At 37.0% G+C, this 14,870-nt stretch overlaps 1 protein-coding gene across 2 annotated transcripts in view; it reads left to right on the forward strand.

The window, feature by feature from the left end:
- The window catches only part of GPM6A (glycoprotein M6A), a 139,673-nt gene extending 126,447 nt beyond the window's left edge, over positions 1-13,226 (forward strand). For both annotated transcript variants that reach the window (XM_027799879.2, XM_005435276.4), the window contains exons 6-7: positions 478-543; positions 10,931-13,226. In XM_027799879.2, coding sequence (XP_027655680.1) covers positions 478-543; positions 10,931-11,083 — 219 coding nt within the window. In that variant the 3' untranslated portion in view covers positions 11,084-13,226. The remainder of the gene's footprint in view (positions 1-477; positions 544-10,930) is intronic.
- The last annotated feature ends 1,644 nt before the right edge of the window (positions 13,227-14,870 follow it).

A 14,870-nucleotide genomic window follows, 5' to 3' on the forward strand; every position in this document is an offset into this window, starting at 1 on the left:
GGAAGGGAAGTAAATCAATATATGAGGATGGAAAGCTACAGCTAACTAGAGAAAATGAGGTTTTCTCAGGCTCTCTGCCATGAGAGACACCACCACAAACGTTTGTAGGTATGATAAGGTAGTATTGTAACTTGGGGGAACAAAACCAAAACCAAAACAAACAAACAAATGAAAAAAAAAGGGAAAAAAGTTCTGGACTGTTTATTTTAAAATAATTACTTTTCTTAACCTGTTATGATTCAAACACAGTATTTTTAATTAGAATTATACTTTATCCCTGATAGAAGTGTTGTAACAAAACAAGCATAAGCACAATGTCATGTAGTGATGTCAATCTTTTGGAAAAATATTAGTAATCATTACTTTTGTGGAAGGGTGGCACCAGGAAGGTAATTATTTCTCAACGTTGTTCTGACTTTATTCAGCTTTTGTTTAACATACCACCATGAAAGTCATGTTCTTTGTCCCCCTTTGCAGCTAAATATGACGTTCCACTTGTTCATTGTGGCACTTGCTGGAGCTGGAGCAGCAGTCATTGCTATGGTAAGGTACACAACACTGTACTTCTGTTGTCATCTGAATTGCTAATACATTCTGGTTCTTACTCAGTATCAATTTTTCAGTTTCCATACTATCACTCAATGCTATTACTAAACCAGAATTCTGTATTTCAATACTCTCTCTTATCTTTTTTTTAAATATATTGATGGATTCCCTTTGAAATAGAATGTCATGATTACTTTTTTTGAATAAAAAACACTCACCTTTAAGTACATGTTAAATATTTTTACTATTCTCTTGCTGTGTTCAGACAAGCATCTGAACTCACCTGTCTGTCTCAGAACCATAGTAATAAACTTTTATGATATAAGCCTTTCTGGGTATTCACAGGCTTTCCAAACTGCTATTTTAGGAATGGACTCTTATCGATTCTGGACGTATATGTGAATGCATCGTTTTTTCTGTCAGGACTTATTTTTGATGCTTTTTTTTTTTTAATAATGAAGATTGCTTGAAATTTGATAACGTTTTGCCAATGACCATGTTTCTTTGAGAAAAAAGTGTGTGTGCTAGTGCCCTGCTCTTCTGTCTTTTGTCTGCTGTGTCTGCTTGAACATAAAGTTATTTTTAGGATGGGGATTCTGTACCAGTGTGGGTTTGTATAATACACACTGGAATGGGAGGTGAAAAATGACTGTTATTTGGTGTTGATGTATTCCATAACAAAAGTGTTAGTGATGGTGTTTACTATTACTACTGCTACTAGTCATTTTTCATTAAAACCTATTTTTTGTTCTCCTTAGAATTACATTTATAAAAGAGGACAATCAGAGAACATTCAATGATGCTACTAGGAATACTGTTCCTGTTGCATTAGTGATTTTTTTTGTTGTTGTTCTTCTTCTCTGCCATTTTTTAGTATTACATGACACCCTGCCAACAGAGCAGAGATACCTAAGTGAAAAATACATATTTTCAATGCAATTTTTGTTTCAAGACTACAAATAATAAGTACAATAGTAGAATATAATTATATTAATAATCTAATTGATTTCCCCAAACTGAGATTTTTCAACTGGAAGCTGAAAAAAATGGTGACCAAATAGTAATTATTATCATCTATACATATAGTTACATATATTAGTGTTAGGAAAGTATATCCAAGAGACCCTTAGTTCTCCAGTGCAGTAATGTTTTGAAGTATATTCAGTAGTAATTATCAAATGCTAATTTGTTCAGATAACAGTTCTGCATTTCAAAGAGGAGTTTTGAATCAGAATAGCTGCCAAAAGATTTTCAGTGAAAACAAATGCATTTTCAGTGGATAGTTTTTATTTTTTATTAAGTATGTATATTGACCCATGTAGTTAAATACATGATACTTTCAATGAAGTTTGAAAAAACCCCTTCAGAGCTCACAGTAGCATATCAAAGATGCCGTAGATGCTTTACACCAAGCACTAATCCACTAGGAATTCACTGTAATGGCTCACACTTATTCACTTATTTTTGAAGTCACCCATTCCCATGTATGCTTTTTACTGGATTGTGTGACTGCACAGAGCAGGCATGATAACACTAACTGTTTCAACAGAAATCTGTTAAGGGTCTAAGTGCTAGTAAATTGTGTAGTGTCCAAGTGCTGGTAACCTTATGCTTTATGAAATGTTTGCAACTGTGTTGTATATATTTCAATTTTGTAATTAAATGTTTCTTTTTAACCTCTCATTGTGATCTGTTGCGTACCTGAGGAAGACTAGCACCTTCCACTATTTGATGGTGGTAATTTCTAAAACCAGCATACTGGATGACATTTATAGGTTGAGCAGTGTGCTTCATACTTGACAGAGTAGCCCAAAGACCAGGGACAGGACATGAGGGAAAGTTCAGAATTTTGTGCTTGGACATGCAGATACTAACAGGTTCTCTTTCTTTAAGGCAAGTTTGCTTTCCCAAGAAAGAAGTAATCAAGAAAGAAGTAATTTAGGGGAGGGAGAATGAATTTTTAAGTCCTAAATGTCTCATATAGGAAGAAGACAATATTTTTTTTCCCCAGATCCTATGCTTAAATTAGTAGAAAGTAATAAGGTATCAGCAATGGGCTAGTGTGAGGAACAAAGTGTGCAGAAGCTATTTAAGTCGCTGGAGAACCAATGCCCTTCACTATACATGCTGTTGCAAGAATAATCACAAGTAGGATTTAATGAAGTCAGTCTTTTATATATCCACAGCAGCAGCAGATCTCCATGTTTATGAAATCTAACAAGACATCTTAACAAAAAAATGAGATTAAAATACCAGTCCTCTACAGAAGAGAAAGCTTATGAATTTGTTGCACTTTGAAAACATTTCTTGCAAACAGTTACTTTAAACTAAAACAGTCCATTTGACTGAAATAGTAAAGTATATTATATTTATTACCAGTAATAGTAGTGTGTCATTAATGAGACTGCTGAATAACTGAATTGGTAAAATCTTCTCTTTGAAATGACATTCATATTATCCACTATATCCTCACCTCTGGACATTTGCAAGTGCCAGATTATTAAATATGTGCAGATTTCTTTAACTCTTTTACTGTCAATATTTGTCATGAAATTCACCAAAGAAATCAGCTTGTTCATAAATATTAAGACCATCTGTCACCAAAATACTTTTCATGAAACTGTATTTTTTAAATACACTTTTAAAAATTGTAGTAATTTGTGCAAAAACCACAAAAAAAAATCTTTTTTTTTTTTGGTCACAAGTCACAACTTTTCCATTCCTACTATTTTAGTCTCTCTCTTTGTCTCAGATTTGTATATGAATGTTTGAGTTTTTTCACAATTCACTGGCTGCCTCTTTAGTCTGCAAAGGAGAATGCTGTTTGGGGGTTCAAAAAGAGAATTGACCTATGAGTTAGGACCAATGCATAGAAAAACTCGTAATTTTTAAAGTATACATCAGGGAAAGCTTTATTTTGCAAAGAAGGAAAATGTCAAATAGTTTGTTTTGACAATTTATCATTCTTGGACTTCAGCTCAAGATGAAAAAAACTTGATAGATTTATTTATGTTGTAGATGTTTTCTGTGAGTCTTGAGCACAGGAAAAAATACCCAGGATTTTGAATCATACTTAATTTGGACTATGCATGATTCTGAACATTACTATTCTTTCTTATGTCTGAACAGATAATAGATGGATACAGAAACAACCATCGAAGTAATACTTGTTACTTTTACTGTTGTCAGTGTTGTGGCAGATAGAAACAGAAGACATGAAGTAGTTTAAATGTAATCTCTACTGTCCCAAAGGGTTGGCTGTAAAGCTAGTAAGCATCCTGCCTGTGATGTCTTCCTAAAGCCACTGCAGCAAACTGAATTATGAAATACAGTTTCCATTCTCAGAAGCTGCTATTTGAGCAGCACTCTTCGGCTTGAACTTCCATAGAAGTTAAGTACTGCAAGATGGAGATGCAATCAGTTCTCCTGAAACAAGAAGGGAAATGTAGAAGTGCTCTGGTCCTTCTCTCCCAGTATGACTGTGCTATTCTGCAGGATATAAAATGCCTGTAGGGGAGGAAAATAGTTATATAGACTTCTGCCCTACTGAGATGATGAGATGTCCTAAAGGAAAGAGGAAAAAAACCCCAAAACACAAAACATCAAAACCTTTCCTAGCCTAGATACAATTCTACAGTTTTGAAGGTTAAAGCATACTTGCACCTTATGAAGAAATCTAAGCAGGAATGTTTCATAGGTGCGGAAAAGACCCTGCGCTGTAATTGAAACATCCTGAGGCAGAATGTGGAAGCTGCCCTGCTTCAATCTGAATAAGCCTTTACAGGGCCCCACTGGCTTCAGGCTATTCAGGTCATGGAATTGCAAAATGCAATTAGACAGCCACTTAGAGATGACCTCCTTAGTGTGACAATGTTATCTAGGAACTTGGTGTTAAACAGGAAAACAAAGGTAGTGGGACTGTTAAACTTCTATGTCATTACATAACATGGATATGTATTTGAGATTATATAAGCTAAAGTAGCTGTTTCCAGGAAAGTCATTCTACTTCTAGTGAATGTGAACTCCAAGAGTTTTCAGCAGTTATTTCACATGTTTGGTTTTGCAACTTTTTTTAAGGAAGGGATGGGCAAAGAATGAGGGTTTAGTGAAGGTCAGACTGTGCTCAATGTAGCTTCTGAAGAGTCTGTCTACTTTTTAATAGAAGAAAAATGCCAAGTAAAACTGCAAGACGTTAAGTTTAAATTTGTCTCTTACTGGGTCTTTAACAAATATTTTGTGAGGATAAGAAATGTGCTTACATGGTCCCATTTTCGCCATGTACTCTTCAATTGCGAAGCTTTCTAACAGATGTGTTTTAAAAGGTCAGGAAGATCTGGGAACACTGCTCAGATTCTCCCCACTTCCATGATTCTCATTTCTACAAGCTGTTCAAGGTTCAGGTTGAATTTTTTAATTGAAATCTTACCCTCTAAGGACAAGCACTGGTGTTTTCATTGGATGCAAATTGTAGTTGTCTGAGATGACAAAATTCTTAGGATTATCAGCCTTTTTTTCTTTCTTTCTTTCTTTTTTTTTCTTTTTCTTAAGGGTTTTACTGTGGAGGAAATTTCATTCAGCAGAATGGGGATTCAGCATTAGTGTCTCTTATTTGATCTAGAAATGCCTGATCCAGAGACCACTCATGGTGAAAACTTTTGGAACAGCTGAGTTAGATACAAAGGATTTATTTTTCCTGTGTGCTAAATCGTGATCAGTGTCCCAGAGTAACATGGTACATGCTGCCGTCTCCAGCACTTGCACTATCATCACAGGTTGTGCTGTAGTGTTGTGGTTTAACCCCAGCTGGCAACTGAGTACTGCACAGTGACTTGCTTACTACCCCCCTGCCTTGCCCCAGGTGGGATGGGGAGGGGAATAGGGAAAAGGAGAAAATCAGGGGTTAAGATAAGAACATCTAATAACTGAAATAAAGTACTTTAAAAACCCCAACAAACAAAAACAAATAATCAACAACAATTGAGATTAAAAAAAGGGGGGGGGGGGGGAGGACTAAAACCCAGGAAAAAGAGAAAAAAGCCCAACAGACAAGTGATGCTCAATACAATTCCTCACCACTCACTGACTGATTCCCAGCCAGTCCCTGAGCAGCGATCAGTGGCCCTAGCCAACTACCCCTGGTTTGTAGGTTTATATCTCAACATGATGTTCTGTGGTATGGAATATCCATTTGGCTGGTTTGGGTCAGCTGTCCTGGCTCTGCTCCTTTCTGGCTTCTTGTGCCCCTGCTCACTGGCAGAGCATGGGAAACTGAAAAGTCCTTGACTTAGAGTAAGCGCTACTTAGCAAAAACTAATAATATCAGTGTGTTATCAACATTATTCTCATACTAAATCCAAAACACAGCACTGTGCCAGCTACTGAGAAGAAAATTAACTCTATCCCAGCTGAAACCAGGACAGTATCTACCCTTATTCCATACCGTTTACATGATGCCACACTTTCCAGTATACCATCACCTTTCCTGTCTTTTGCTGTACACATATATCATTCCCTTTGTCTATGGACCACCCCTATAAGAGCCCATTGAATTCATTTAGTCCATGGCATTGGGCTCCATGTGTTGTAACAGCCTTTCATTGCAGGAAAGACGGTGTTTGGTGTTGGATTGTTGCATGTTGAAGTCAGTTACAAATCCATCACTGCTGCCCTCGTCTGGTCTCTTCCTCAATGTTCATTCTTCATTAATGTGGCAAATGAAAGGGAGTCGGATTCAGGTCCCCAGATCTGGAGTGGCAGAGACAGGTGCTGTGAGGTGCCTGGTGCCATGGTGCACATATAGCTGCCATGGAAGTGATAATATATAGTGTTTTATAGCAGTATATACGATTTAATTCATTGGCCATTCTCACCCAAAATCAAACCCCTTTGAGGTACACATCAAACTTCCCCATCCTCCCACATTACCCACCAAGTATATCAAGGTCCTTGAGCACAAGCAATCCCATGGATGAGTTTACATTTGCCTGAAGCAGGAATAACCCAGACTGTTTTCCCCAGTGTATTTTTAAGGTGGACTACATGGACTTTATCCTCTTCCACAGTACGTAAGTTTTGATTGGGCAGGGCAAGCTCCACTGGCAGACCCTCTAGCACTGACTAACCAAGTGGCTTTTGCTAAATCTGTATCAAGTTTTGAAGGTCTCACCACCCATTGCTCTCAGCTTAGTCTTTACACTGTATTGTTTTGTTGTATTGTTTGATTTTCCCAGAGACTGGTGCATGATACATGTGATATACCCACTGAATGCCATGCTCTTTGGCCCTGGTGTCTATGAAGTTGTTTCAGAAATGAGTTCTGTTGTCTCAGTTCTTGCTAGGGTACCAGATTGCCATAAGACTTGCTTTTCAAGGCCTAGGATAGTGTTTTGGGCTGTGGCATGGGGGCACAGGGTATGTTTCCAATCATCCAGTGGTTCCTTCCACCATTGTCTGTGGGAGTGTGGGATAGTCAATCTGCCAAGCCTCCCCATATTTATATTCTAGCCATCATCCTCCAAACCAAAGAGGCTTTAACTGCTTGGCTTGCTTAATTGCAGCACATATTTCACGTTTATGGATAGCCTGTGCAATAGTGTCCATGGTCAAGTCCACCCCCAATCACGAGCCTGTCTATATGTTGCATCTCTTCCATGATGGCCTGAGTTGTTGTGAGCCAACTGGGCTATGAATAATTCACCCTTATGTTGCCAATACAGATCCACCTGGGCCAGTTCAATCTTAGCAGCCCGATCTATGTGCTGGTGGTTTTGATGTTCCCCAGTGGCCTGACCTTTAGGTACGTAAGCATCTGCATGACGTACCTTCACAACCAGGTTCTCCACCAGGGCAGTGATATCTTGCCACAATGTGGCAGCCCAAATGCATTTACCTCCAGGCTGCCAGTTACTCTGCTTCCATTGCTGTAACCAACCCCACAGGGCATTTGCCACCATCCATGAGTCAGTATAAAGTATTGGCCATTTTTCTCATTCAGCAATGTCTAAAGCCAGCTGGATAGTCTTCATTTCTGCAATCTGACTTGATTCACCTTCTCCTTCAGCAGTTTCTGTGGCTTGTTGTAGGGGACTCCATACAGCCACCTTCCACCTCCAATGCTTTCCTACAATACAGCAGGATCCATCAGCAAACAGAACATATTGCTTCTCATGTTCTGGCAATTTATTTTACAGAGGGGCCTCTTCAGCAAGTGTCACCTCTTTCTCTTGTCTTCTGGCCAGTCCATGTTCACTTCCAAGACCCCTGGACATGGGATTTCCTATTTGAGCTCATTGTGTGATCAGTGCAACCCACTTACTTCGTGCATTATCAGTTGTGTGATGCATAGAGAAGACCCTCCCTCTGAACATGCAGCCCAGCACTGGCAACCAGGGCTCCAGGAGGAGCTGTGCTTCAGTACTGATCGCTTCTGAAGCAGCTTGAACCCCTTCATAAGCTGCCAGTATCTCTTTTTCAATTGGAGTGTAGCAAGCCTTATATCCTCTGTATCCCTGGCCACAAAAACCTAGGGGTTGACCTCAGGTCTCTCCTGGTGCTTTCTGCCAGAGACTCCAGGTAGGGCCATTCTCCCCAGCTGCGGTGTAGAGCACATTTCTTATATTTTGCCCTGCCTGGACTGGCCCAAGGGCTGCTGCATGAACTATCTCCCATTTAATTTGTTCAAAGGCTTGTCATTGCTCAGAAGCCCATTAGAATTCATTCTTCTTCTGGGTCACTTGACAAAGAGGGCTTATAATCAGACTGTAATTTGGAACGTGCATTCTCAAAAAAAACCCTCACAACGTTTAAGAAATCTTGTGTTTCTTTCTTACTAGTTGGTGGAGACATTGCTGTTATCTTGTTGATCACATGCATTGGAATCTGACGATGTTCATCTTGCCATCTTATTCCCCCAAAACTGTATCTCCTTTGCAGGTTCCTTGACCTTACTTTGTTTTATGCCAAACTGGCTTTCAGAAGGATTTGGACTATTTTCTTCCCTTTCTCAAAAAGTTCCTCTGCTGTATTGCCCCATATGATGCTATCATCAAAGTGCTGCAGGTGTGCCAGAGATTCACCCTGTTCCAGCACAGCCTGCATCAATCCATGGCAAATGGTAGGGCTGTGTTTCCACCTCTGGGGCAGTTGATTCCAGGTGTACTAGATGCCCCTCCAGGTGAAAGCAAACTATGGCTTGCACTCTGTGATGCACACTGTGCCTACTAAGAAGAAAATTGTCTCTCCCAGCCAAAACCAGGATATAAGTTATTAAGAAAACCCTAAAGATATGTAGAAATACTACTATCTATAATATTTTTCCTAATGGACAGATTCTCTGAACACCTCTTTCTCTTTTATGGCTCCTCAACTCAGTCCATATTCCTCAAATAGGATTAACTGCATGAAAGCTTGCCATAAACCACCAGGACAAAAACAGACACCAAAAACATTTGATCTTGTGAAGGGTTTCAGAATGCTTTCCTTGATCTTAATTACACAGATTAAGAAATGTACATTATCCTGCATTAATCAGCAACAGTTGCCACCAAGCATTTGTGAAAAAATCCAACATTGGCATTTCCAAAAAAGAATATACTAAGTTGGTTCTATTCGTTTAGTATGAATCCAAGATATTCATAGATCTACAACAAGCTGATATGAACAGGAGAATTTCCATAATCTCAAGGTGGTTTTATGATTACTCTATCCATTTTCCACTAATTGCATCCTAGTTTAGTTTCTCAATTTCTTAGGAAGGGGTGGAAACGTTTTGATATCAGGAAATTATCTGTGGACTCTGAGGCAGTTGATTAAAATCAATTTAAGGGATGCTCTTATCAGAAAGTATCTGAAAGCCTGCTAGAGGAGGAATAAATATCCAGAGAGTAGTAGAATAAACCAGCTAAATTCCATTACTGAAAATTTTTATTTTCTGGCTGAATACAGAGCCTACAGAGCATGTCTTAAGGTGAGAGGGAGACAAGTTTTGAGAAGGTCAGAGGCTCCCTGCAAGGAGATTCAGCAGACTGAAGGTAGGACATTTGAGGTCCACCTTTGAAAGGAAAATTTTCAAAGTCTGCAGATGTCCTAAAAGGCCCAGACTTGGGAAGCTGAAGTGGACAGGAGAGCAGTTCTTTGCTCCAACAGAAACTAAGCTCCATCTCAAAGGCAAATAAGGTGTTTTAAATCCTCTATTTATGATGGAAAACATTTGCAGAACATGATATTTTTATTGGTAAGATACTTTTCACTGACTTTCAGATTAATTTTATTCAAAGCCCTGTGAAAAAAAACAGTTGTTCATGTAAGAATATTGCCAATATCATTTACATTGGTGTTTAATCCTCAGATGTATTCACAGCCTTTCTGTCATCCCCATCATAGCTCTTCCAGTGACTTGCGTTAGCTACAAGTGAGTCGGGTCCAGTCTCCTATACTGGCAAATAAGTTGTATAATAACCACAGGCTGTGAGGTTTTTTTCACCATCTTTTCAGATAATTTTTCATTTCATTTTTGGATGGAACGCTTGGAAAGCTCTTAATTTTGTTTTCTTTAAAAATAAGTATTTTTACATATTCAAAAATTTACGTGAAACATGAACATCATTTCTGCTCCATTCATGATGTATACAGAAGTTGTCTTTTAAAATCGTATGAAGCACTTTAAAATTTTTCTTTACATTTTAAAAATTGACATAAATCGTATAATTAATATAACAGTGACGTAAGATTATTAAATGGTGACAGGTGTGTGCCCTTTTAAGACCTCAAGTTTATTTGTAACTATATTTTGTCACATTTTGCCTAGCTGACCATATTTTTCAATTTTTGACATTTTTTTGCCAGATTAGCTTGTTTTGAAAAAATAGCTGGGGTTGTAGATTAAAGAAGTTATGGCTAAATGGGAAGCTAATGCTAACTTTAAGAAAGAAGTAGCAAATCTTTCTGTAATTGTATTAGATATGTAACTGTAAGACTATGATGTGTTGACAGCATAGCTTTTTCTTAAGGAACTACTTTGCAAGTAGTGATTCAGTGTGGGAAAGTCTGCAAGAAATAACCAGAAGGCATTTCTTTATGTAGATTTGCAGAGTAGCTGAAATAGTAAAGCAAGGACTATTTGATGATTTTTCAGTTCCTTTAAGTTTTTTTATAACCATTGCTACCAACTCCTAGTCATGGTAAGAATAACAGCTGTGAGCTGAGTAATCTGATTAATGAAGCTCAGGCTTGAACTTCAATCACATTGCTGTACTACTTCTTGAACTTAACCGTGCTTAGCTCCTTCTGATGAAAACCCGGTCTCTGACCTATAGCTTTCAAGTCTGAATGTGCGCTGTTCTGACGAGCCTTCTGGGTTCCTGACTTTGTGTTTCCTCTCTTGCAGGTCCATTATCTCATGGTCTTGTCTGCCAACTGGGCCTATGTGAAAGATGCTTGCAGAATGCAAAAATATGAGGATATTAAATCAAAGGAGGAACAAGAGCTTCATGATATTCATTCTACTCGCTCTAAAGAGCGGCTCAATGCTTACACATAAAAGAAACCCTGTCTTACTTTCTAACATGTGAATGCTTTGTTGTTTAACTAAAGGCCATCCAACCATTTTAAAAACAATTGAAAGTGCTTCTCACAAAAGATAGTTTGGGTGACTTACATATCACCCATGTACAATTCTTGGTTGTCTAGCACTTGGTTTCTTAATTAGTTCTTACTTTGTGTGACCATTCTGTACCACAAAGCTCCTAAATAGCCTTTCCTGAATCCTTTTAAGCTAATTAGTTCTGCTAGATCAAGGATACTAAACTATTATCAAATACAAATATGTGTTTGATTTTTTTAATCACTTTGTATGTGTTATGCATAACACCTTTTGCATTGTTTCTTATATGTTTTTTGAAAAAAAAAAAGTAGCTTTTTATACTTTTTAGTTTTGAGTTAAGTAACTACTTTAACTACAGGTATACTTCAAAGGGACCATTGTACATGATGTACAATATATAAAGAAAAAATTCTGATGACTTTCCTTTATATTTGGAAAACTCGCCAGATGGACCCTAATCAGCTTGAATGAAGGTCCTAAGAACGTTTTAAACAATCAAAGGTGCAATTTCTAAATTTGTAATAGTGGGTAAAAAAAAAAAAAAAAAAAGAAAAAAGAGAAAAAAGAAAAAAAAAGGAAAAAAGTGCTTCTTATCTTTGTTAACATTGTATTATTATTGATGTTTTTAAAGAATATTCTCTTGTTCAAAGTTCCATGGGTGATAATTCCTGTTTGTATTGTGAGCATGCAAACCGTGGTGCTAACAATGCATGGCCACTTGCCTTTTGAAGGAATTCAATACCACGGCTACCTGTTAAAGAGTTATGGTATATAGACAATTGTTAATTAAGTGATATAGTTATCCATAGTTTTTTACAGAATGATCTCTCTTTAATTCAATGATGGTTATGCTAAATTGGAGCTGTTCATGTGATGATGTAAGAAATTACTGCTTAGCTACATTTATGAAAGTAATATATCCAAATACAGTGGCTGTAGGAGTCAGATGTCTTTTTACCTGCTTTAAAAATTTAAATGGATTGCACCTGTCTGAACTGTAAAAGATATATTAAAGGAAACTTCCATAAATGTTATAGCTTGGCTTCTAGCTTTCCTACACATTGGTTTACCTGTATTACGTTGAAGTAAGGTGAAAGACCACTACAGAGCTTATTATTTGAAAGTGTAGTAATATATTTGAACCTTTATTTTGATAGGAAAATGTTATCAGAAAGTTAGCTCATCTTAATTTGAAAGAATTACTTGTACCAAAAAAAAGCGCAAAAACCCCTATTTAAGAAAAGTCAGTATTATTGGACCAAATTTGGTGGATTTTTTTTTTTTTTTTGCCTATTTCTAATGCTACAAGAATGCTGTAAAGTGTCTTTTAAAGTGATGTAGCCTGACAAGACATTTTTGTCAGTGTTAAAAATCTTAGGTAGTTTTGTGCACTTATTGGACCATTGTGAATTCTCTCAGTGTAAGTGCATTTCTAATAAAACTTCTTGAGTAAAACTCTTCTTTGTATGATTACTAGTCATGCATCATCAGTAATTTTTAACAATTCTTGTAGTAAGTAGAGGGTAATACTATAGTTACTTGTGGCATGATAATGCATTAAGTAGTATTAGTTGATTGAAATTTTTTTCCTTTTTCTTTTCTTTTGCTTGTTTTGGGGTTTTTTTTGATTGTGTTTTTGATTTGGGGGTTTGGGTTGTTTTTTTTGTTTGTTTGTTTGATTTTTTTTTTTGTTTGTTTGTTTTTGTTTGTTTACACTTAGGCTGTCCTATGGGGTCAACAGTTTTCTGATAATGTGCAGTACCGGTATTACAGTTCTGCAAAAAGTATTAGGAACCTCTTTTTGGATTCTATATTGTAGTGTTTCAGTTTTGTGTCTTAAAACGTTTGTGCTGATTTTTAAAACTATGTCTTTTAAACTCATGTAATGATGTTAATGCTTTTGGCTTTTCTCTGGTATTAGAGTTTGTATTTTCACAAAGAATGCTTTGTAGCAGGCATTACAATTAATCTGTTTTGTACATAAATGTGCCAACAGCTTGATGGTGGCGTTTTTGAAATGTAGAACAAAGTGCTTGCAAAAATGTAATAAACACACTTGTGTACTTTGTGTACTTATTAATTGTGTTGTGTAGTTTTTTCTTTGCCTATACTAGACAAATCATTGTAACCAGAAATGAAAGAAGCTTGTTCCATCTATTGTCCTTGCTTTGGGGGACTGTTCCTAATATTATATATTTTTTGTACAGCTTAATTTTAGATGCTCAAAGAGATAGTTCCTTTGCAGAAATTAAAAGAACAAAGAGTAAAATTTTAAATATAATAATCTTGAGATGTTATGTTAATTAGAGAATGTCTTTGCCAAATCTGTGACAAAAAGTTCTTATTGCGATGAATAATTAAAAAAAAATCTGGACTCTAAAGAGTGATATTCTTATCCCCTTTCATGGCACAATTCCCACTGGTCTGTACCTTTACAAATCATACATAGGTAAAGTACAGTGTGCAGCCTTTCCATGGTTAGAAATTGTGCCTATTTTGGGTAGTTTGTTCCACTGAATTAAAATTCCTGGTCATTGCCCGTGCTCAGACTGCTTCAAATATGTCTCTTAATCAGCATTTAGTGTCAGAAATTATATAACTTAAGAGAGTAAAATAATTTCTAAGAGTAGAATTTCATGGTTTAGATAGAGCCAGATAGCATGAACTATACTTGTTACATTTTTAACATATAAATCGAGAGATTAACTGGGCAATATTCACATTGCTGCAGTGTCATCAGGAACAGCTCAACAGAAGCTGGTCTGACATCAGTTAGAATGTTGCTGAGGATACTGACACCTGGATGTTATAGTAGCTAATATGTTAAGACCTTGATAACAATACTTATGTGCATGTAAAGTCACTTCAATGGTTAAAAGAAACCTATAGCTGTGCAAATTAACATGATATCACTAAGGAAAAGTAATTGAAATACAGTTCTACAATGTGTTTGTTTCTCAGTTAAATGGGTGTTATATAGCTCTTTGGGTGCTCTTGATGTGAACACATGCCATAACGGCAAACAATTTTTCATCAGCAGTGCAAGCCATGGGAATAGAGGAGCTTCCCCCAGCACAGCGTATCAGTCATAACTGATATACTTTACAGTCTGTGCATATTTGGTTTATTCCAGACTCTTCTTTGTCTGTTGACAGACTAAGCTGATTTGTCCTGAGGTAAGTTACATGGATCTTGATTACTAGACTTTTCTGTACTTAGTTTAAATCTGTGACTATTGTGCTTTTCAGAAACAAGAAAAACAAATGTGGATCAATCCGTTTGGTGCAGGTTCTTGCTGCACAAAAGGGTGTAGTTAAATGGAAATTCCAAGAAGTTCCCAGCCCTAGATCCTCAGTTTTGCATTTTCTTCACAGTTTACTATGCTACATCAACAGTGCTAATAGTGCTAATAGCATATTACAAAACAGATCCAAAAATTGCTTGGGTTAGAAATCTTTCCCACCCATTTTCCCCTACCTACATCACCTTTTTTTTTTTATTTTTTTTTTTTTTTCCACAAGGTTATTTTACCCCTCAGCAGGATGGTATCATTTGTTTTCAGCACAACCACCTAAATCATTTAGTCACCATAATTTAGGCAGTAGTGAAGTGCACTACAGACACAGGGATGAGTGTCTACATCACGGGTGGAGAGAAAGGGAATTTTAAAGCCAGCATCTTTCCTGAGGCTGTTGTTTCGTATACTTGGGTGGTATAGTTAAAG

This window comes from Falco cherrug, chromosome 1, assembly GCF_023634085.1.
Source record: "Falco cherrug isolate bFalChe1 chromosome 1, bFalChe1.pri, whole genome shotgun sequence".
Taxonomy (NCBI): Eukaryota; Metazoa; Chordata; class Aves; order Falconiformes; family Falconidae; genus Falco; species Falco cherrug.